Source organism: Lagopus leucura, unplaced genomic scaffold, assembly GCF_019238085.1.
Source record: "Lagopus leucura isolate 7727_CA_CO unplaced genomic scaffold, USGS_WTPT01 129-7_obj-0_obj, whole genome shotgun sequence".
Lineage (NCBI taxonomy): Eukaryota > Metazoa > Chordata > Aves > Galliformes > Phasianidae > Lagopus > Lagopus leucura.
Window position 1 is genome coordinate 4633 of NW_024963583.1, and position 22619 is coordinate 27251.

Consider the following 22619-nt stretch of genomic DNA (forward strand, 5'->3'; position numbering starts at 1 on the left):
ATGCAGTTTGGCTGAGCGCTGCCTCCTCTGTGCAGAATGGCAGAGGAGGGTGCCATGTATTTGTCTGCTCGTTGCGTTATATTGCGTTGGAAGAGATTTGAAAGCTCCTGGGGGGGGAGGTCCCACCCTGCCTCCTGCTGCTGTTTGGTCAGCCTCCTGCTGGTGTTATGAGGGTTGGACCCAAAAATCTGCCATCGTGGTGTGACTGCTGCTCACCTGACCGCAGGCTGCAGCGTGGGCCGGCCGTGCCATGGTGCTGTGTGCCCTCTGTGGACAGAGGTTTGTGACCCCACAGAGTTTTCTCAGCACGGCTCCCTGCCCTTTGTCCTGCAGCACAGGAGTGTTGTGCTGGAGCCTGGAAATAACAGCAGTGAGGAGGTGCTGAGTGTGGCACAGGCTGGGAGCCTGCCTGCGTGGTGCCCTGCAAGAGGAGAAAAACCTGTTGTTTTTCTGCTTTGATGCTGTGTGAGGGAAACTTCCCTGCCCCGTTTCCCGTTGCCTCACCTTTCCTACTTTCCCTGGGAAAGAGAACTGTTTCCTAGCTCCCTGCCATCCAAAGGGATGCAGCTCTCCCCTCTCACAGCACCAGAGAGCTGGATGGAGCAGAAGCAGCTTTGTCTCACTTGGAGCCCAGGAATACCATCTAAGACTGTTTCAGATCAACTTGATTTTATTGCAGACCAACATACCGCACATTCAGTGACACCTCAGGTACACAGGATAATTACATTTCTGGAGGGGAAGCAAAAATCTAAAGCCAAACATCTTAAATATGCACCGGTATAGTTACAGCTTGGGCTTTGCAGCGTGAGAACCTAGACCTGAGGACGCACAGAGTGAAGCAGAGATAGCGGGGCATCACGGCCAGGAGGGCTAAGAGTCCATGGCCTGGTGTGTGCAGTGTTCTCCTCTCCTTGGTGGAAGGGAATGCTGGGGAACAGGGCGGCTTTTTGTTGATGTGAGGCAGCTGGGGCTGTCACACACAGCCTTCCATCCACCTCATGGCCTTCCCACGGAGCTGCAGCAGCCACGTCAGACTTCAGCTGAAGGAATCTACCCAATGTGACCACGGCAAATGAAGTGGCAGCAGATGAAGCCCACAGGTTCGCACAGCACTCTTGTGCTGCAATACGTGCTAATATCACTTAACGTAACAACTGCCCAGGAGTTTCCCCGCAGTGTCCTTTCCCATCCTTTATCATAATTAAGTTAAAAAGATCGGACTATTGCGAGCTCCATTTTTGCAGCCTGGGGCATGTGCTATCTCCTTTGCAAGCTGACACTTTTAGGAAGGAGTAGAGGAGGGAGGGCACTGCATTTTTTGCCTGTACTCAGGTTGAGTCAGTGTGACTCTCATGTGCTGCCCTCCTGTCCTCGTTCTCTGCACTGCCAGGATAAAAGTGCCGCAATTCCTTTGGTTACACAAGATGTGGAAAGGAACGGCCATTCGCGTTACAGATCGGCTGATACGGCGCGGGATTCTTGGCAGTGCTACGTGGTGTGCAATTCTGACAGCAGCAGAGTTGAGCAGCACAGTCAAAAGGAAACCAGACAAAATGTCAGCATTCATACCATCTAACAAAGCTTTCCTACTTATTTTTACAAAAAAAAAAAAAAAAAGGTCCAAAAGATTTTAAACAATAGAAAATGTCCTTCATTTCACACTGTTAAAATCTTTCAGTGCTGTCAAAGTGACTTCAGAGCTTCCCGTGTCCGTTTGCTCCAAGCAGAGCGCCGTGTTGCTCCTCAGGCTTTGGTGATGTACCCTTCCCTGATGAGGAAGTCATAGATTTTCCTCGTTTTGTTCACATCGATCTTGATGAGCGCTCTCGCCTGCGCGAGCCGCAGCCCTCCTTGTTTGTTGCACTCGTTCACTAAGGCAGCTTTGTATTCTAAATAGGCTCCGGGGACCAACCTCACCATCTGACAGAGCTGGAAGGCAAAGGGGAAGTTAATAAGCGCTACACTTGTCCTGCTCTCGTTCCGTGATCCGTTCTGGGGCAGTAAGGCCGCGGTCGTGTTCCTGAGAACAGCTGTGCTGTATTTTGTGGTGGGGGGCAGGCGGTGATGGCGGTGCGCGGCCAGGAGCCGCAGGTGGGCAGGGAGGAGCCCACGGCTGCTGTATTCAAAAACATTCCTGACTGAGAAACAAAGCAGGAGGATGAAAGCGAGCTCCGGGCTCACAGGAGCGTAGCTATGAGTGTGTCCCGTGTGGGCGTTGTTCTCCACGAACCAGGGATGCACGCATGCCAAAGAGACGCGCAGGCAGCAGCTCAGCCTGCTGGGCGAGAGCCGCGGCGCTCATCTGCCTGTTAATCCCTGGCACACAAAGTCCTCAATGCCGTTCTACAAAAGCAGCTATGCACACATTAAGCCTTCTGGAAATCTAGGGTGGAAACCGTGCAGGGATTTGGAAGTCGTGTGCTGAGCAGTGCTGGGCAGTGCCGTGGAGCTGCTGCCAGCTGTGCCTGCGCTGCTGCTGTGCTCCCATCTGCTCCAACAGCAGCTGCCCCACGGTGCTGTGTCCAGAGCACACATGGGCTGTCTCCTCCTTTTAATCGGGAAATGCTTAATGATTGTTTCTCATTGGTAAGAAATGGCAGAATTCAGAGGAACTTTGTTTTGGCAGAGAAGGAAACAGGTGCCCCAAACACACCACAGTCTGAGCTACAACTGTGTGTGCTGGGTGCAGCCTGCAGTGCCACGTTCTGCAGTGAACCTCTGAGCTGGCTTTCAGTGCCGCCATCCCAGTGATGGGAAACGCACCTCCAGTCAGAGAGAGCAGTCTGAAACAGACCCATGTTTCACTGGCACCTGAGCGTGCCCTGTGCACAGCACGGCTGGCTGAGGGCTGAGGCTTGGCTCTGAGCTGCACGGTGTGAGATGAACCGCACCGTTCAGGTTCAGCGAGGTGCCCAGGCAGCCCCTAATGAAATCCTCTGCCGACCTGAAAACTGATGTTCATCACGAAAATCACCCCTGCACTCAGCCCTGTCTCCTGATGGAGGAGGACAGGATGCCATCTCTGATGTTGTAATGGCCTGTAATGACACCTTGGCTCTCTCTACCTTTCTTTGCTAAATAAGCTAATTTGCCACAGCACACACACAGCACTAACTGAAATTAAGAAGCCACCCAGAAGGCCTGGAAGGCCACTGTGAGCTGGAACAGGCAGCCAGGGCCTAAGCTGCTGCATTATCCTCACACCTGGTGCAGACGGTGCGGGTGCACGCGTGCAGTGAGCACCATGCTTTGTGCAGCATTCACTTCCTCACCTCTTTCTCCTTCTCGTTCAGTTTCTCCGTCCCTGGCAGCCCGGTGAGGTTCAGTGGTGGGGCGCTCCGTCTGCCTGCGGGGACAAGGGAGGGAAACATTGACAAACCATTGGGGCGGCCTGGAAGTGGCAGAGCTGGGCGTTACCGCAGTGATTCGATCCTGGTGACGTTAACCCTGCATGATCCGAGGGCTCATGCTCAGAGGTATTTAGGGCTTAACGTAAAAAGGGCATTATTTTGACAAACGGTCTGGTTTTGCAACAGATGTAGTTAAGTGCTGTGCATGCATGCATGAGGGCTCTTACGCAGCGAATGCTGCCTCACCGGTGTTAGGGAGGATCTGTGGGTGTAGGGCTGCTGTCAGGTGGGCTGAGCTGCACCTCCCAGAGCTGCAGGCTGGGAGCTGGGGCTGCCCATGGCACTGCAGTGTGGGATGCAGGGGTTGCTACTGCTGACATGGGCTGTGCTGGCAGCTTCCTGAAGCACAGTTTTCTTTAAATGCCTTTGAATGTGATGCAGGTGTTGCAAAACAAATGCAGTTTGTGCGTTTATTTTTGTGATGAGAAACGGTTCTGAAGGAAGCATCTACCACAAGGCGCTCTGACAGCTCTCAGGTTCACAACTGGAGCTATAACCGGTGTGGCTCAGACTGCCAGGAGGTTTGAGGATTTTTTCCCCCGTGTTTCAGGGTGTGGAGCAGAATGAAGGACATTTATTGGTGTTTGGAGAGTCTTCTGCCCCTGAGCTGCAGGCTGCATGCCTGGCACTGTCAGGGCTAGGTCTGTCCCAGGTCAGCCTTCTCAGGTTTGGCAAAGCAGGAGATCTTGGGAAATCTGCAGCTCTGCTTTCCCAAAGAGCTGCAGGCCCTGCCCTGCCCAGTGTGCTGCTGGCAGCTCTGCTCAGTCACCTGCTCAGAGGGCCAAGTGCCCAGCAACCGGGAGGAAAAGCGCTGCAGTGAGCAATGCGTGTGCAGGGCAGGTGATTTCCAGGGTGCAGGGGGCTGTAAGCAATGTGCTGTATGGGACAATTTGGTTTTGAATTTCTAAGAACGTAGGAAATGACACATGCATACAAACTGCATTAAAGATAATACATTAAGGCTGCAAAGCCAAGATCGTAAAATCTAGAATTAAAGTTAAGCAACAATAATTTGCCCTCTTGTATATTCAATATGATGCAGCCTTTAATTATAGACACGTGGCAGTTTTTCCACAGTATCCCTGCCTCGTTCAGTATGCAGGATGTTCATTTAATTAGCAACTATTTGGTGTTTTGTTTGGGCTTTGTTCAACACGAGATACTGGTTGCAAACACTGCATGCTATCTGAATTCCACAGGCAAAACAGTTCATTTTCTCTTGAGGTCTTCTCCCTCACCGGCCACAAAGTACTTCCCAATTAACTTCATCCTGCATAGCAGCCCTTCAGCTGAGGGGACACCATCCCCACCTGGGTGCCAGCCTGCACTGCTGCGTTCTCTCCAAAGCAGCAGTTCATATTGCTGTGATGTGTACTATACCAGACTAGCTTATCTTTAAAAGATAGTTTTTGTTCTCATGTGAAAATTATTTTCTTTCCTGCCTTGTTCATGTGGCTTCAAGATGGGTTTCCGGTCTGTAACCAGAACAACCCAGAAATTCAGCAAAAGCAGTCAGTTTTGCATGTGGAATGAGCTTCAGATAGAGGCAGCATCGGGGAAGGCAGCGCTTCTCTACAGGGCCAGCACTCGTGCAGCCGTGTGGGAGCTGTGCTCCGGGTGCAGGCTGGGCTGTGCTCCCAACGGACGCCTGTTTTCCTTACCGCCATCTGAAACGTACCTGAATTGGAAGGGATCGGCGCTGCGGGAGTCGGGCCGGAATCACTGGAAAGAAAGGAGATTTTCAATTGCCGTCATCTGTTGTGTGACTGTCTATACTGGCCCTGAGACCTTCTTCCAGCTTCTAATGCTTATACAATTCAGCTTGCATAACCCAGGACCCAACCTGAAGTCAGCAGGATTTCTAAATATTTACCACTTCCCAGCTGAGGACCATGTCTGAAACCTGTTTTTGTAAAAAAGAGATGTGTGGGGCTGGGGGGGCAGTGAGAAATTCAGTGGAGACCGGCTGGGGAAAAGACAAATCATCTCCTCAGCCCTGCAGCACTTCTTGCATTGCAGCTTGCTCCTGAAATCAAAGTGCTTGTGTGAGGTGACGACACATTAATAATGCTGCCACATCTAAAATCACACAAAACATTCCGAGTGTCATCTCTGCTCTCATTAATATCCTGAAAGACCTCATTTCCCTCCACGCCTTCATTAAATGGCAGTTAAGCTCCTGAAATATAAAATGCAGAAAACGGAGATGCTGAGCCCCCGCCAGGCCCCTCCGTCCCTGAACTCCAACAAGTGCTGTTGCTGTTATTCCCACCTTTCACCCTTCTGAGTGGTGCGGACTGTTCTTACTGCAATAGCTTGGGAACGTGTTCGTTATCAGACCGAAAAGTGTTTCAGCTCATCTGAGCAAACAGGAGCACACAGCACGGCCTTACTGCGCCCATACATGTCAGCTTGCCGGCTGAGCCACTGCTGGCACGCGCTGCTGTCCTGGATGTACTGCAGCACTTCAGACAGCATGGTGCGCTTCAGGCGCTCCTCGTCCCTCGTCTTCTTCAGGTGGTCGTACGTCCTCGCACCTGTGGGTAACAGATATCACAACCTCGTGTGCTGCCTCGGTCAAAGTGTTCAGACTGTTGTTGTTCTGCTTTGGGGAATAAGGGAGAAACTGTTCTCCAGCTCTGGACCAGACTCTGCTATTCTCCCTCACGACAACTACTTGGCATGAGAAGGTATTGGATTCCACTCCTTGCCCCTCCCCGCCATCAATTTCAGGCCAAAACCAAACAAACGAGGATGCCACGATCCAAAGCCAGGCATTTTATTTGTGGAGAGGCAGCAGCCTTATGTCCAGGCAGCCCACTTGTGGTAGACAGTGACAGTGCCTCAGCACGAGGCACAGCAGACCACTGTGCCACAAGGTGTGTTTTTCTGGGGCTTCTGAGGGGCGCTGAGTGAAGCAGAGCTGTGCTGGGCAGCAGCTCTCCCAGCTGACGGCTCAGAGCAGCTCTAAGAGCATAAAGCACCGCCAGAGCTGTGCTCAGTTAAAGTGACAGGCAAACACATTTAAAAATGCCTTTTTATTCAACACATCCTAAATATTGCAAACTCATCCTTCCACACCTTGATGAATGGGAACCAGCTTAATAATGCATCAGGTACTCACTGCAGAAATTGGTGATTCCTGCTGCTCTGTACTCCTGTAGGCGCTTTATTTCCCTTCGCAGCTCAAATTCCACTGTTGTATCCCAATGGGAAGCAGAGGGGAAACCCAAAAAGAGAAACATGGGTCAGTGGGGATGGCGAAGATGGCTTGTTCTTATCTGCCTGCACAGCTGAGCTGTGAAGTGTACACAACAGCAGCAGGGCCAGCCTCTCTGCAAGAGCCTGTGTGCGCCCTCCTGACTCTCTGCCCCCACCACTACACCCCTTGATGTCAGATGTTAGCTAATTCTAGCATTCCTGTGCTCAGGAGAATTATTTTTCCTTCATGCTTTGACAGTTCCTTTGCCATACCCCTGCCAAGGCAAGCAACAACAGTAGAGCATTTCTGGAAGGAGCTTCACTAGGTCTGAAAAACGACTCCATCCTGGCTCCTTTATAGCATGCACTGCTGTCTTTAAACTACAGTTTTCATAACTGGACCTCTCAAAATGTTTCCTTGTGGAAAATTCTCCTTTTCTGCAATTGCTGAGATTAAATACCTTTGTTTCTTGTGCTCAGAACTATTTACTGTGTATAGCTTTTATGAGCTGGCTCCAAGACATCGCCCAGTTTTACAGTGAGCAAGCCTGCCAGTCTCAAATTCATTTCCTCAACTTCTCAGAGGACATGCTCAGTGCCTGTGTGCAGCTCACAGGTGAACTGGAGGGTTTGGCTGTCACTGCAGTGACAACACGAAGCTGAGGATAAATGCATGCGTGTCGGACGCATGATCTGCAGGGTCATGGCTGTGGTATTTAACACTAGTGTCTCCAGAGTACAGTCACAACTGCTGAAATGCTTTGTTCTTTCTAATGAGCAATAATTTTCCCCATTTAAGTCACAGAATTAAGCAGGATGCAATGACTCGTGCTGGAATCTGACTGAATGCATGCTATGATTATGCATAACGAACTCGAGATGATTCGGAGATGGAACAATGCCTCTCCCTTTAAGGCAGGGAACGTAATGACAGCTGTGCTATGTAATTATGCACACACAGAATAGTTTCAACGCATATCTTTCAAAGAATTTGCACTTTGCTGCCAGCTCCCTATTCCTCAATGCAAACTTAAGTTTTAGGGATTTTCTTCTCTCCGCGATACGCAGATCAGTAAATGAGCAGTGGGCTTCAGGTAAGAAAGCACTTCATCTAGCAGGTGAGCAGCTCTGGTCAGCTGAGAAGTCAAAGCACTGGGACACACATTTGTGGGAAGAAACATCTGTTGTCCATCTAATACACCAGCCCACAAACAGCTGTTTTCCTGAGGTAGTCAGACCAGAGGGGGGAACAACTTCCTGCCCTCCGGCAGCGCTCAGGAAAGGCTGCAGATGATGCAACCCCTTATTATGCCTACCGAAGAACATGGATGTTAGAGCCCTCCAAACACCTACGTGCGTGGCTTTCAATGAACTTATCGTGCTCCACTGGTCCCAGAATCCGTGCAAAGCGCCGCATTGTTTCGTACAGGTCTTGAACCTCCTTTGGGTATCGTCTTTCTAAAACTGAAGGGGGAAAGAGTGACACGCTTTGGTGAGGTGATGTTGGAGAGAGAGGTATTTTCATGGCAACGCTGAACTTCATCATGAAACAGTTACGTGTGATACTCACTCTGAAATTTCCTGAGGTTGATTAGGCCGTGGTCTCTTATAATTCTGTAACAAGGAGCAAAATGGTATTAATGAGAGGCATTAACTTGTGTATTACACATAAATACAGAGGCTTCAGCAGAAACTTTGACTTAAACTGTGAGATGGGCCTAAAACCAAACAAGTGAAATCTCTATGGCCCTTGAGCTGGAGAGCTGAGAAGCGTGATGCAGTGAGATTTTCATCAGGGAGGTTTTGGAAAGTGCTGTGCACCACTCCAACCCTGACAGCGCTAAGCACAAAAGGAGCCACAGCTGCTTTAAAGGGTTGGAAATTTCTTTTTTTAGACAGAGTTCACATCTACAGCATCTCACAACTTGTCTTTCCAAAATTGGAAGGACACCGAATGTGTCACAGAGCGTGACTTCCAGCTCCAGGGAAAGGCAGATGTCCTTCTCATGGAGCAGGGGTGAGGGATGAAGGGCAAATGTTGCCACTGGGAACTGAATGGTGGTGTTTTTCCATGGCAGCTTGGATTTTACAGAGACAGTGCTTAGGTTATACATAACTTTGAGATGTCTGTGACAGGAACAGGGAAATGAGCAGTGTAAGAAGGCAGGTAAGATATGTGCAAGTGCATGACAACTGCATTTGTCACAGGTTTCTGCCAGTGCCGTGTGGTCATGACTGGCAACCTGATCAGCATCTGACTTCTGCAAATGATAGGAGATATGTGAGGCCTGGCTCCTGTGGGTCAACTTGGACTTTGTTCTATAAAATCCATTCTACTTTCCTCAGTGTGTACAAATAAGGGCCCTCTCCTAGGCAGAGAAGACCTTCTGAGTGACCTCAGTGTTTTTATGCCATTTTCCTGATTCTGTTGTGGGAACATTACAGAAAGTGAGTCATGTAACTGAGCTTTATAGCACTTTCTTTTTGTAAAACACAACGTACCATAATGGAAATCATAGCATGTAAGTATTTTTAATTTATAAACAACAAAGAGGTCAATAACTAGCACCTCTGAACCTGTCCTCCAGCAGCACCATGCTGTATCATGAGAAGGAAAGGAGGAGTCATACTACAGATTACTCATGCTTCCAACAGGCAATAATGCAGCAAGATATAATTTAAATATTGAAGAAAGTATTTGAAATTATAATAAAAATGAATTTAATGAACAGACTGAGTCATTTGAAAAAGCTGTCAAATGAACTGAATTAATGACTCAAACTCATGTCGGCAGTACAGTTATCTTCATTACATGTTATGAAAAACCAACTCGTGGACCACTGGGAATCAGAAATCCTGATGTAAGCAGCCCTATGGAGAAAGTGGGGGTTCTGGCAACCAGGCACAGGTTGTTTTTCCCTACAGCAGGAAATAAACCACGTGAGGTCCATCAGCACTACGTAGGAACAGGAAAACAGAGACTTGTCTCCTCTCCTCTTCCCAGTACTGGCTCTGTGTGTGAGCAGTTTCCCAGGCAGTATTTCAACCTGCAGCTCTGCAGACATGCCAGAAGCTTAGTTTGCTCAATATAACTGGACTGGGGGTAGCAGTGTGGATGCAATGGGAACACGACTTTCCTGCAGCAGGGAGTCCTGGACAGCAGGTTTTAGGTGAGTGATTTGTTCTCAGTGCACTTAAAGGAGAGCAAAGGAGTGTGGATGTCCTTTGTCGCCCGTATGTCCTAAGAAGTACCAGTCTGTTAATATGTTTTCTGGCATGGTACCATTGCTAAAGCCACGTGTTTGATGTAAATCTGTGCACAGAAAGAGAACTACATGTCCAGATGACCCATGCCATGCAAACCTCCCAGCTGCAGGTCTCCCTGTATGGGAGCAGTCTGCAAGGCTGCTGCAGGGAATCAGTTCTGCCCAGTGCTGCGACAGTGCTGGGTGACAAACGTGGCACTGAAGCAAAGAAACACAGTCACTGCTTTGCTGCTTGAAAACTCACTTTTTTCTTCGCTGTCTTTCCTTTAACCTGGAATGGTAGATATCTACAACTGCAATCTTCAGAGCTGCAAAACAGAGAAGAGGATTACAAAATACGTGACGAATCACTGTATTAATGCTAATTTTCAAGCCTTTATGTTCATGGCAGGCTGAAATTGTCACTTACTTTGATGTTTTAAAAATCCCATGGTAATTTTACATGGACATAAAACCACCAGAAGCATATGCTAACTATAGAGCCTTTCTTTCTGTTCCTCTTTTCACACACGTTACTGCTTCTAAGTGTGAACTTGGGTAGACCCGAGAACTTCTCTCCTTTACACAACCTTGGAGAGTTTTACTATTAGCACATCTTTGTTCCTTTGTACCTGCTGTTGTCACACATCGCTTCTCCCGAAAAGCAAGTTTATCAGATGGATGGGCCTCAGCTTTCACCTTGAGCAAGGCTTCTCAGCACACACAGAGGACTCCAGAAAACAGAAAGGCTGAATTCTGCATTGACAAGAATCAAAGTAGCCTTTGCTACCATTCTTGAAAACATCTATGAGATTTTAGCTCGTTAACTTCTAAATGAATCTATCTGCTGGCAGAACAAAGAGAAGGGTTCAGCGCACTGTGAAAAAGCCACGCTCGTTAGGAACCACTTCCTTCTCAGGAGGAAATCAGTCTGCAGTCCTGACTGATCCCCTTGGAGATCCTTGGCTTCTCCTTCCTGTAACCATGGGGACAATAAACCCTTCAGGTACATCCCTACAAGCTGAGGTGACCAGCATCACTTCCCTCATTTTGTTAAGTAGCGCTCAGATTTTCGGCCATGACTCGCCTGGGGTCGGCTGACTGCTGGGTCGGTTGGCTCCTTCAGTTAAGCGTTTCCAGGCACTCCCAGAAGTAAGCTTACAACCTGACTGCGGGCTCAGGCTGCGGAGACAAGGTGTGAAGTTTCAGCTAAGGGGAGCCGTGGCTGGACGTGCTGGGAGCTGGGATGTGCTCCTCTCTACAGCCACACAAACAGGGCACAACCAACAGCAGCACCTCATCGACTGGACTCCCTGCTGAATACTGAATAGTGCAGTGAAGAGAGGAGTGTGGTTGTGTGGTTTTGCATCCATTTAAAAATCTGTGTTTGCGTGTAAATAGCAGGAAGCCCTGAGCCTGCAGCAATCAATCCGTGCAGTCCTGGGGGTAACAACACTTCTTGCAAGCAGGGACAGCTGCAGCTGCAGGCAGTGCTGAGCGCCAGCAGCATCGCGTTCCACTTGCTGATCCTCTGCTAACACACAAACTCCTGAATTTATACAAACTGATTTGCTGCTAATGCGGGAGCAGAAGATTGCACACCAAGGTAGGAGGGTGGTACAACGTCCTTGCTTCTTTTTGCAAAAGCAGAGTGCTCAGGAGCCGTTGTGTATTTTCATAAGCCCTAATTTAAGAACCAGCACAGGTGGGAAATTTTCCTTCGTGTTTAAACATGAGCAGAAGAGAATGGGAAATGCCAGGACGGAAACATGAATGAAATATATCTGAAAGTTTTGGTGCCAGCTGATGGAAAATAATGCTGTATTTTCAAGGCCCATGCAGGCCCAGGCAGCACATTATCCTGTGGGGTTTGTGTGGCAGTGCTTCGTGAGCAGTGCAGAAACTGCACAGAGAGCCTCTGTCAATATCACAGGTAACTGTGCATTAATTACTCCTGCATTTCAGTGAACTTGAGCACACAACATTCTGAAAGAACTTCTGATTCACTGGGAGGGGAAAGGGAGCACATGAGAATAGGTGAAGGGCAAAACGGAGCTTTTGCATATAGGAAAAATGAGTATTTGCTGCCATGTGTGCTTTTGGAGGGGCTTCTGTTTTTAATACATTCATACTGAGATAACTGATTATTACAAGATCTGGAATGCATGAATAACTCAGACTATCACACTGTTACATGCTGCATTAAAATGAGAAAAAGAGATGCTTTACAAATGAAGATGATTTGCTTCTGCTTTTCCCCTTGGATTATACTGGGGAGGCAGCTGTTTGTCCTGGTAACTTGAGATAATCCAAGCTGACATCACATTCAAAGTGCCAGCTTTGGGAAAGAAGAGTTTTTGAGATGGTCACAGCAGCCTTGAGGGGTCCAGTGATAGGCAGAAATTCAAGGCTCCTTTCTGCATTCCAAAAAATCAAAATATTTTGGTTTCCCAAGGCAGCATCCAAAACAGTTTCTTTGCTTTTCATTCCTCTGCAGCCTCATTTAGTCTGCACAACCTTTCCAAACACTGAATGAAACTTTTGTTTCACTCTAGCTAACCTTTGCTTGGCATGCAGGAGCCAAATAATGGCAGGAATGCAAAGCCATCAAACAGGTTGTGCCTCGGGTGGTGCAAACCTCATGGCCACAACCTGATATCCCCCTGCAGAAGAAAGCAGGGCTGAAAACAAGCACAGGACTGGCCTTCAGACTGTGTCAGGACCTAAGAGAATAAGCATCATGGGATATTAGGACATCAGCTGTCCTGTACGTTATGAAATGAAATGTCACTGCTGTACATCCAGATCTGCAGTCTATTCCCAACGCACTTCCAAACTTGCAGTCTCAGCAATTACTTCCTCGCATTTGAAGTAAAAATCATTTACATGAGAGGGAGAAAGAGCCTGGGAAAAACAAATGACTTATGTTATAATTCAGTCTGATGAAAACTTGTAATTCATGAAATATTCAAGCACTCTGGGCTGAATTCCACTTATAACTCGTTGTTTCACTTGATCCGTCCATTATGGTTTTGTTTCACTGCAGTATTTATTTGCATGTACTCACGGGGCTGTGAGTGCTGCAGCAAAACAAACAGTTTGGGAAACTAACAGAAATCTGGAGGATTTCATCCAATTTGTACCATCTCTCTGAGACCAAGATGTGGCACAGCGATGCCGGAGCGGTGGGAGCAGTGTGGAGCAGGGGGTGCAGGTTTGTGTGCTCCTCACAAAGGAGGATCTCACATCAAACATTCTTCTTTCTTGTGGAAATACTGAGAATATGCTGGGTGATGCAGGGGAGTGTGGCAGGAAAACTCAGTGAGATTGCTGAATGGAGATCAAGCGGTTCAGATGCAGAGCTTTGTATAGTTTTAAGAAAAGCAGTGATGGGAAGGAAGAAGGGGGAATTCTGTTTCAATGCAAGCACCAAATGTTCCTGCCTTATGAGCAACCCAGCCCCTGCAGCACAATCTATGGCTTGAGAAACCACAGAAGTTGTTCTGCTCACTGTGGCAAGGTCTAGCTTGAGTCACCTGCAGCAAATGGAAAATAAAAGTACTCCGAAAAATCAGTCTTGGACTCAGTGAGGTTCAACACACAGCAGGAAAACAGACTGAGGAATTTTTCACAAAGCTGAAGCGCAATCTATGCTGTCAGACCCTACCTGGGCTTTTCTGGGTGATTAATGTGCTAAAACTCAGTACCTTAAAACAGAAAAGTTTACTGTTTGGCCAGCAAGGAGTTTATCTCAAGCAGATGTAGTGGAGGGCAGCAACAGCGCTGCTTTTCAAGGACATCTCTGTGAGGTGCTGTGCAGGAACGTTGCCAGGGAGGGCTGGGGCAGGGGTGTGTGAGAGCACAGCCCCAGGGCTGCCTGCAGCCTCCTCTGCCCCTAACAGGAAAGTGCAAGGACTTCAGTCAGCCTGCTGCCCGTCCCTTCCTTTAGATGCACACCTTGAGCCATTTTGTGCTAGCCTGGAGAAGGGAAAGATCTGATCCCAAAGTTGCTGTTAGAAAATAATTATTTCCCTCCCTAAGGTGCCTCATGTAAGAGGAAAACTGCTGGCTAGGCCCTGGGACTTCACTTTTTTAGAAGCATTCTCTCTCCATAGGCAGATCTGGAACAGCTGTGGGAAGGATGCTGCCAGAGCCTCTGAGCTAAGGGATTGAAAATGCAGTCGGTCACGCTCCGTAGGCTCTGAGTTTTCTGAGCAGAGTTTTCACAAGGCAAATGCCTGACATTCTATACTAAATACTGGAGACAACTAAAGAATGGACTGAAGAACACCCAATGAAATTATCAGGCAAAAGATTGGGCCAACAGAAGGAAGTATTTTTTCATGCATCGCGTAATGAAATTGTGGAACTCCTAACTCAATTGTGGAAATCAGTGCTACAGGATGTTAAGGGGAAAATCACAAATACATACAGTTGCTAAGTTCATGCAGGATGGGAACTGTGGTCAAAATGGTATGAACATGGTCTGTGGTTAACATTACTAACATCTGGCTGCACAAAACTTGGCAGATAAGCCAAGAAAAGCATCAGCTGGACTTTTCTTACATTCTTCTGTGCATCTGCTGTGGGACAACAGGGCACCAGGCAGACCTGTGGGCTGGCCCTGCAGAGCTGTGTGATGCTCCAAAGAGATGAGGAAAGGTGATTGATTGCATTCAGACTGGAGATTTAAGAGGGGGCTGAGAGGAGACATCTCACCTGGCTGACCTGTGCAGCAACAGGAAGAATGTGTGTGAGGGGCATAGAAGAAAGTGTTGGTAAACCATTGCAATCCATTAATGCACAGAACTAGGAAAATGTTTTGCTTTTTCAGTTTGCCAGAACTCACTACAGGACACAGAAGAAAGGCTGTTTTAATAGTAATGAAAAGTAACAGTGGAGAGAGGGCATGATGAATCTGTGACAGCCACAAGCCAGTTCCTCTTTCAATAAAAGTTAAAAGGGAAAAGAGACTGATATATGATTCTCATAACTTTTTTGGAACCAAGGGAGATTGCATTCCTTAGAACTCTGTGCACTGCTAAATCTCAAACTGATTTTTATAAGTTTGGAAAGGCTGCCTGTACGTAACAGGATCTGTCTGCCTCAGCTGAGCACTGCCTGACAGGGAGGGGGAATTCTGAAACACAAATGTGGAACTTTTAAATATCAGACTCTTTCCCACATTCATAAGTAAATGTAATCTTTATTTGGCTATGGATTAAAGCTTAATTGTAATACTTCTTGATATTTGTATTATTAAGGCAGTGGCATTCACAGACATCAGCAGTGGTAGCTGGACCCGCACAGTGACTCTTCTTAATGAACTTCCTAAGGTACAGCTAATGTGCTGAGACTCCAGGCATGTCTAACAACTGAAAAACATGCACTGCAAGAGTGTAACTGTTCCAAAGTGTTGCATGCAGTCCTACCCTACACATCTCCTTGCTTCCAGTCTCAATCCTATCTCAGTAACAGATTTCCTAAAAATGAGCAGTTAGAATAAGTGGCAAATCTTCTAAGAAATGAGATACAGCAGTGGAAAAGGGTACTAGCAGCAGAGGGGAAGGTGTTCCTCTTCTTTCTGCATCAAAGAAAAGCTTTGCATTGCTACAGTGCTCACAAGCATTATGTGAGTAGAAAGCGTCCTTCAGGCATGGAGGGAGGTGCTATGAAAGCACTGCACTTCTGGTTGCAGTGGTTGTGTGGGTCTTTATTCAAACACTGATGTACTGCTGCCTGTTTCCAGACTAATTGCTAGCTCAGATAATTTACTTCTTACATCAAGCATCGCTTGTGTTGCTCCTACAGAGATGCCAATTACTGACAGACACTGTTCTGTTTGGGTCATGCTCTACTTTACAACTGATTACGTTTCAGTAGTGAGTAAAGTGCTTTATGATATATGTAAGTACCAATTGTACATCAATTCATTAAGAGCTTTTAAGAGATTTGAAACAGAAAACCATAGAAATGTTAGTTTAAACCCCCGAGATCATTAAAAATGAATGTTCACTTTAAAGTAAGTCCGTAGAGAAAAAGACCCAGTGAAATACTGTTCAAGCAGTGCACAAAAACAAGACTTACCGTGCAAAATGTCTGAATCATCTTCTACAAAATCAATGTCTCTCAAATCCCATTCAGCATAGTTGTCAAACTCCTGTTCAGAGATAATTAATAAACTGTCACTTAGCCAGTGCTAAAGGGTCGGTACCGAGTTTCAGGACACATGTAAGCACTCAGAGGCATGTAAGGCAACAGAGGCATTTACTCATTTGTGGCTGCACAAGGTTCCATCTGGAGCAACGCGCGTCGCCATGCTGCCTTAACAAAGCAATGCACAGCGTGCACCTCTATGGCCGAGCCCACAGCTAGAGCACTGAAATGAGGCAGGTCGCCCAGGCAGGCTGTGGATCACACAGCCACATCTGAGGCACATGGAACAGAAGCACACAGAACGCGAGCTCCTCTGAGCACCCAGCTCACAGCCCTGCTCACATCAGAGGTGCAGGCAGTGGCCACGTCCCAGCACTGCCCTGTTCCTCCTCGCTGTGACCGGTCGTCCTGCCAGCACCGCCTGTGGCTTTTCTGCCTTGCACACCTGAGGCAGGGCTGTGCAGCTGTGTGTTTGCTGGTCTTGCACTCAGTCGCAAATACACAATAATGGGAGGAGGAATTCTTACCTCGACAAAGTCAGCCCGTGCCGGCATGTACCCGGCCATGTCTCTGGAGAGCAAGGAGTCAAAAGTAGGCCGGGGGGGATCATCAGCAGCTGGGAAAAGAAAGGCGCTCAGTCATTGTAGGGCACGGGCTGCTTCTGATGCAAACTGTTCTGTGTGTTGGCTTGTGTTACTTTTGTGCAAAAGAAGTGGGGATAGGTGAAGAAAAAAACGACTGGGGGTTTATGCAGGGTTATGGTCAGGAAAAGCCCGAGTCAATCCAGAGGAAAAGGCAGGAATCTGAGATCTGCAGAGTACTCTCAAAAGTCAAACAGAAATTCGAGGCAATAAACAGACTATAAAACATGAACTCCAGATTTCAGAACTCAGCATCCCCCCTAAACCTCTGCAGTCGTGCTCTCGGTGCACAGGAGCAGGGCTGTTCAATCTGCCATCTTCTGGGTGCTGTTTACAGAGCACTGCAATTAAAGCCTGACAACTGAATTGTTACAGTGCTTCCCAACTGAGGGTTTTGGAATTTACAGACAATAATGGACAGAGGCACACAGCACACTCGTGAAGGAGCTAAGAATTGTAAATCCCATGCTACAGATAAAGAAAGCTGGAGCTCACAGAATTTTTCTTGGTACAGGTCACATAAAACTCAATGCCAGCAGCCAGGGACAGAAGCAAAATGGGCCTGTTCCTCCTAAGCACTTTCTCATGAAATCAGAACTTCCAGATAGCAAGCAGTCTTTTTGCCCAGCCATTTTGGAGAGCCTTGCATTGACAGACTGGAGGAATTCTAAAGATTGCACAGAATGCACCAGTTTTCCTTCAATTGCTGAAATTTAAGATAAACATTTTAAAGACACTTTTAAATAGAGAGCTGTGAAATGAGCGCTGTTCAAAGAGAGTGATTTTATGACAGATTACACCAACCAACAGGCTGCCAGGAAATGGGTCATCAGATAGAATGTTCTAGAGGTGGAAACCTGAGGTCTGGACAAGATGAGCAGCCACCCCAGCGATGGGGGATTGCTCACACTGGTGTTCACAAGAGCACATGCTGTTATTTTGAGCCCCATGTGAAGTAGCTTTGAGGTTTGTCTGTTGAACGTGATGGACACTCAGGTTTTTGCTGTGGTGATTTCTGAATGACCACCTTCACCAGTTGGGCAGAAACTTTGTGTTTTCAGCAGCTGATGGTGATATCAGACCACTCTGTTGCTCCCCGTTCCCACTGCATGTGCAGTCTGCTATATTTGATACCCCGTGATGTAATACAGTGCACAGAAGACCATTCTGTTCAAGTCAGCTCTCCTTTTGGGAATGAAAACCAACTGTGTGTGTGTGGTGCGTGCCTTCCCCCACAGGCTGCCTGCTTCATTCCTGCAGAGCACAGACCACGCAGACAGCAGCGAGCTGCTGGTGGAGGTACTCACGGTGGAAGGGAATGGCTGTTTCGCTGTGCTGCGCCTCCTCAGCCTGCTTCAGGTTCAGCAGCGTAGATGCAAACAAGGGGTTGTTGATGAAGTGTTTCATGTAATGTTTCTCACACTCCTCCTTGGATTTTGTACACATCTGGTTGGCCACATCCTGCCTGCAGTGGGGAAAGAGGGGAGCTTAATACAAAGAACATGGAAATGTTGAGGTTTTTTTTTCTATTCTGAAGAGGTAAATTTAATTTTGAACTGACTGCACTGCGTGCAGAGAACTGCTCTGCAGTGACAGAGGAGGAACTTGGTGTTTTGTCTCAGTAAAATGGCTGTGTAAGCTGAAGCCTTAAAAAAACCGTATCACAACACCAGCAGCAATCATTCCAATTTCTGTTACAGTAAAAATTGGATGCAAGGGATTCCAGGAAGAAATGTCACTTTTCCCTTTATCCAGAATAGGCTGAAAAAAGCCAAATGTTTAAGGAAAAAGTTAAGATTACTTGTGTTGCTGAGGGCAAGGTGCACTAGGCAGAATACTTGCAGGCACAACTGCAACCAGCTTTCAGTCTTAGTTAACAGTAAGGTTTACATAAGGGCACACAGCTCTCTTTCTGTGTAGTTTGGCATTCTGTGCTTTTTATCATAGCAATCTTTTCATGGAGAAGAGAGAGAACATCACCACAGATCTCCTTTATTTACAGATGCATAAAAATCCTGTAGCAACTACAGAAATTAACAGAATACAGGAAAATATTAAATATTTCCAATGCTCTATTCTAAACATGACACAGAAGCAGGAAACCAGTAACAACTCCTGGCTGGGCCACTGTAAGCAAGCTGAAACCACATGAGAGAAACTCTGCAGTTGATTTTTACATAGGAGTAAACTGAGGTAAAGAAAATGTCATGCAATAGTTGAGTTTCTTCCAAACCTGGTGGCTTCAGTGTGAAATGAGGGAGCTCTGTCCTTCACTAGAGGTGCCATTAAACACACGAGAGGCCCGTACCAATTGTGTGTCTGATAGAAGAGAGATGAAAACAGAATCCATGTTCTGCTTTAGCTGCTAAATTGGTATCTCACCCACGATGACTCAGAGCATTCAGTGTGCACTGATGCATTCAACAGCAAGATCCAGTAAACAAGAGGAGATCTCCCCATCGTTCACTGACGGAGGCTGAGCCCCCACATGCTCACCAGTTTCCAAATCCGCAGTCCATCACAGCCTCCAGCAGTGCCATTTCCTCCTGAGCTGTCCAGTTAGGATCCAAGACAGGGAAATCTGAAGTCTGGAGGAAAGAAAAGCAGCAGATCAAACTGCTGTGATTCTCAGTTATAATCCACCATACGAAGAAAAGAAGAAGCTGCAGGCTACAGGGCGACGCAGCACAAAGTACTGGCTGTTTTTCAGTTCTACTGTGTCATGAATCCTGATAATTGTCAGATTACTGAAGTCACTGGTCCATCAATTGCAGTAAATACCAGTTTGTCACTACAGATCTCAGTATGCTGCCACACGTGCTCTCTGCCACTTGTAATTTAACGTTATGCCACAAAACAGTAAAAATTGCCAAAAACTTTTTAAGCAATTCATTTCTGGGGAGGACAACAACTGAGAAACTGAAATTAACTGACATGGTTAAAGAATTGGAAAGTCTAGGAGATGCACTGTGCTATCCAGGCAGAAGGAAAAACATAACAGAAGCATCTCCACTATTCCATTATGTGGATGGACATTTTTCTTTCCTCACAAGGAAGAGTTTTTCGTTTATTTAATAGTCTAAACTTATGAATCCAAGAACTGTGCCAGTTACTGTTTTATGTGCTGTTATTAAGCAAGGTCTGGGAAATATGAGAGCTCGGGATTGGGTAGGTGTAACCCAAAAGGAATATTTACCATTATCTCGTAAGTGTGATCACTTTGGTGTTTCTTGTATTCAAATCCTCGTGTGAAACACTGCAGAACAAAAGAGGAGCATTATGTTACTCTCTTCTGCACTGAAAACATTGTGACTGGCTTCTTTTTTCCCTTTATTCTCTGACCATCACTTACCCACCTTGATAAAAACTGACCACCTGACATGCTGAAAATGGTATTTATTTTTTCTGATTTCATTTTAGAAAAAATGTGTAACAGCAGTTACAACAATTTGTGTTATAACTTTGAAGCTGTGCAGTATTCTGGTCTTTTACACTAAGATGTAACTCGTGTGCACCTCCACGCTTTCTGTTAGGTATTTATAGCCAAGTTAGGCAGGTGAAAGAAGCTTGGTGCCATGTTATGTGCCGTTCCTGGAATTCTGAGCATTCTGCATGTATTGAAAGAGTGGTTTCCTTTTGGAGCTTTGAGAAAGCTCCCTTTTCAGTATTAGAAGTCGTTGCTGTTTTTTAGTCATAAATAATTAAAACTAACGATCCTTTCTGCAGTGATCTGATCACATACACAATTTGTAAATAACTTTAATCTGGTCAGAATTATTGTCTATATTGCAAATTTCCCGCTGATTTTCTTTGCCATATGGGAGGTAAAAAAAAAAAAAAGGAAAAAAAAGGTGTGAGGACAGGGAGAGGGTGTTTCCTGATGGATTTTCTTTTCTGTGCCATAAAAGTGACAGAAACAATGCCTCTCCAGACGTGCAGGGGCATGCTGTGTTACAGTCAGGCCGACTGCATGTCTTTAGCAAGCTCTGGCTGCCTTCACCCAGGTCTCATTCAGCTGCTCGTGTCTCAGTTCTTCAGCCTCCCACATTTTCTTTGCCATTTCCCTGTCCCTGAGCAAATAAGTGTGTTGATATGAGTTTGCAGAGACCCGTTATTAATGTGTTTATGGAGCAGCCTGGCACCGGACAGCCTTTGATGACTTTCTCAGACAAATGAATGTCTTTGCTTTCATCCTTGCACTCACCTGCAAGCACAGGAGGAAGGGAGGAGGCCCACACTCTGCACACTTCACGTAGGGCTCGGTGAGGTACGAAGAGCAACCTCTGCATGGAGGTTTATCGAAGGGGTCATCTGCAAAGCCAGAAGTAAATCTCATGCAACACAAACGTTGTGCTGCTTTTGCGATCACCCAAATTCACTTTGGGTGTCCAGCAATTTAAAATGAACTCAGCTGTATGCACCTTCTTCCCTATTGATACAAGTTCCCTCCTGAGCTGGAATATTAAGACAGCTATTGGCATTTAAGCTTTGCTATGGACCTGGTACAGAGGGCAAGTTGTGCGATCATGCTGGAGTCAAGGAACAGCTCTGCAGCAGCCGTCTGGTGCTGCTCAACAGGGGTAGCAGCTTTGTGAGCTGGCTGACTTGACTCAGTGCCCAGAGACCCAAGGCTTTATGGAGAATATTGCACAGACAGCAGCACTCTCCCATCCACCCTCCTCGTCTGACTCAAAAAGCACATTGCTGTGGTTGCAAAGGCATTGGTCTGATTGTTCTGTAACCTGTCCAAACCCCGGGCTGCTGAATGAGGAGTGAGACACTGCTCTGCGAGTTCACTGCAAAACAGTCAAAAGACTGTCTTAAGCCATATTTTTTCTAAACTGCAATTTAAGTAGTAAAAAGTGGACAGAAGCAAGGTCTGAACCGCCAGCAATCACTGCTGTCCTCATGCAGCTGAGGGTTTGAGGGATCAGACGTCTCTGCTGCTGTCTCCCTCCCCAGCTCAAACACCTCCCAGCCCTGCGGTACTCACTGCCGAAGGAGGCCAGGCGCTCCATCCTGCGCTGCTCCCTGAAACTCGTGCTGCCCCAAACGCACTGCGTCCAAAGCCGTGTTCTGGGCTGAAATCCTCACAGCATTCTGAGCAGACAGCAGCTGTGATCAGCCTGTCACAGGGACAGAGGTGGGGTCAGCCTCTCGTGGTGCCGGAAAGGTCCGGTTGGGTCTGAGGAATCATTTCTTTAAAGGAGCAGCCAGGTGCTGGCACAGGGAGCTGGGGGTCACCGACCCGCCAGGTGTTCCAGATCCGTGCAGGGATGTGGAGCTGAGGGATGCGGTCAGAGGGCACAGAGGGATGGGAGGGGGACCTTGGAGGTCTTGTGAAACTGAATGATTGTGTGATTCTGAGAGAGGTGCGAAGTGATGGGGACACACCCCGAGGGCCCCAGTAGACAGTGACAGAAGCGATGGCGGCACCGGGAACCTTGGGGCCGTGTTTGCGTCGGGCAGATTCGGGCGCTTTCCTATTGAATCCGACGGGCGGCGCTCAGTGGGGTCCCACACGGGGCCACAGCCTGGAGGACCGTCCTCCCCTCACCGCAAGGCGGCGCCCTCCCCGCCCTCTCCCGAGCCCCCGCCCCCTCCCGAAGCCCCGCCCCCTCGCGAGGCCGCGAGGTGAGCGGCGGGAGCGTGCCGCTGCCCGCCCGCTCCCTTTTCCTGTCCGCCGCACTGTCCATCTCCCCCGCCCCGGATCCGACTCCTCCCCACCGTGGTACGCTCCCGACTTCCCCCTGGCCGCTGCCGGGCCGCGCCCCGCCGCCTCTCACCTCGCGCCGGGGCAGTTCCCGCGCGTCACGGCCCTCGCGCGCCCGCGTAACGGCCGTGCGCGTGCGCCGAGGCGCTGTGCGTGCGCGGCCCCGTGCCGTCCCGCCCCGCCTTTCGGCTGCGAGCAGTGCGCGCGCCCGGCGGGGGGTGCGGAGCTCCGATGTCGGGTTCCCATTTTG

General features: G+C 47.9%; 1 protein-coding gene across 1 annotated transcript; it reads right to left on the bottom strand.

Annotated features, from left to right (window-relative positions):
• Positions 1-652: 652 nt before the first annotated feature.
• TADA2A (transcriptional adaptor 2A) lies at positions 653-22500 on the bottom strand. The gene is made up of 16 exons (XM_042891460.1): positions 22443-22500; positions 21650-21782; positions 20861-20967; positions 19853-19912; positions 19153-19244; positions 17964-18121; positions 16543-16631; positions 15947-16019; positions 10125-10188; positions 8185-8228; positions 7968-8078; positions 6538-6609; positions 5818-5950; positions 5092-5135; positions 3276-3349; positions 653-1932 (listed from the first exon to the last, which is right to left on the bottom strand). Exons 2-16 carry the CDS (start codon positions 21672-21674, stop codon positions 1747-1749), a joined length of 1332 nt encoding a protein of 443 aa, XP_042747394.1. The 5' UTR covers positions 21675-21782; positions 22443-22500; the 3' UTR covers positions 653-1746.
• Positions 22501-22619: the final 119 nt, after the last annotated feature.

Coding starts and splice junctions, on each gene's coding strand:
- TADA2A (XM_042891460.1), bottom strand. CDS start 21,674: ATGGAGCGCCTGGCCTCCTTCGGCA. Junction 19,913..20,860: donor CCTTCCTCCTGTGCTTGCAG/GTGAGTGCAAGG, acceptor TTTGTTCTGCAG/TGTTTCACACGAGGATTTGA. Junction 3,350..5,091: donor GCCGATCCCTTCCAATTCAG/GTACGTTTCAGA, acceptor TTGTCCCCGCAG/GCAGACGGAGCGCCCCACCA.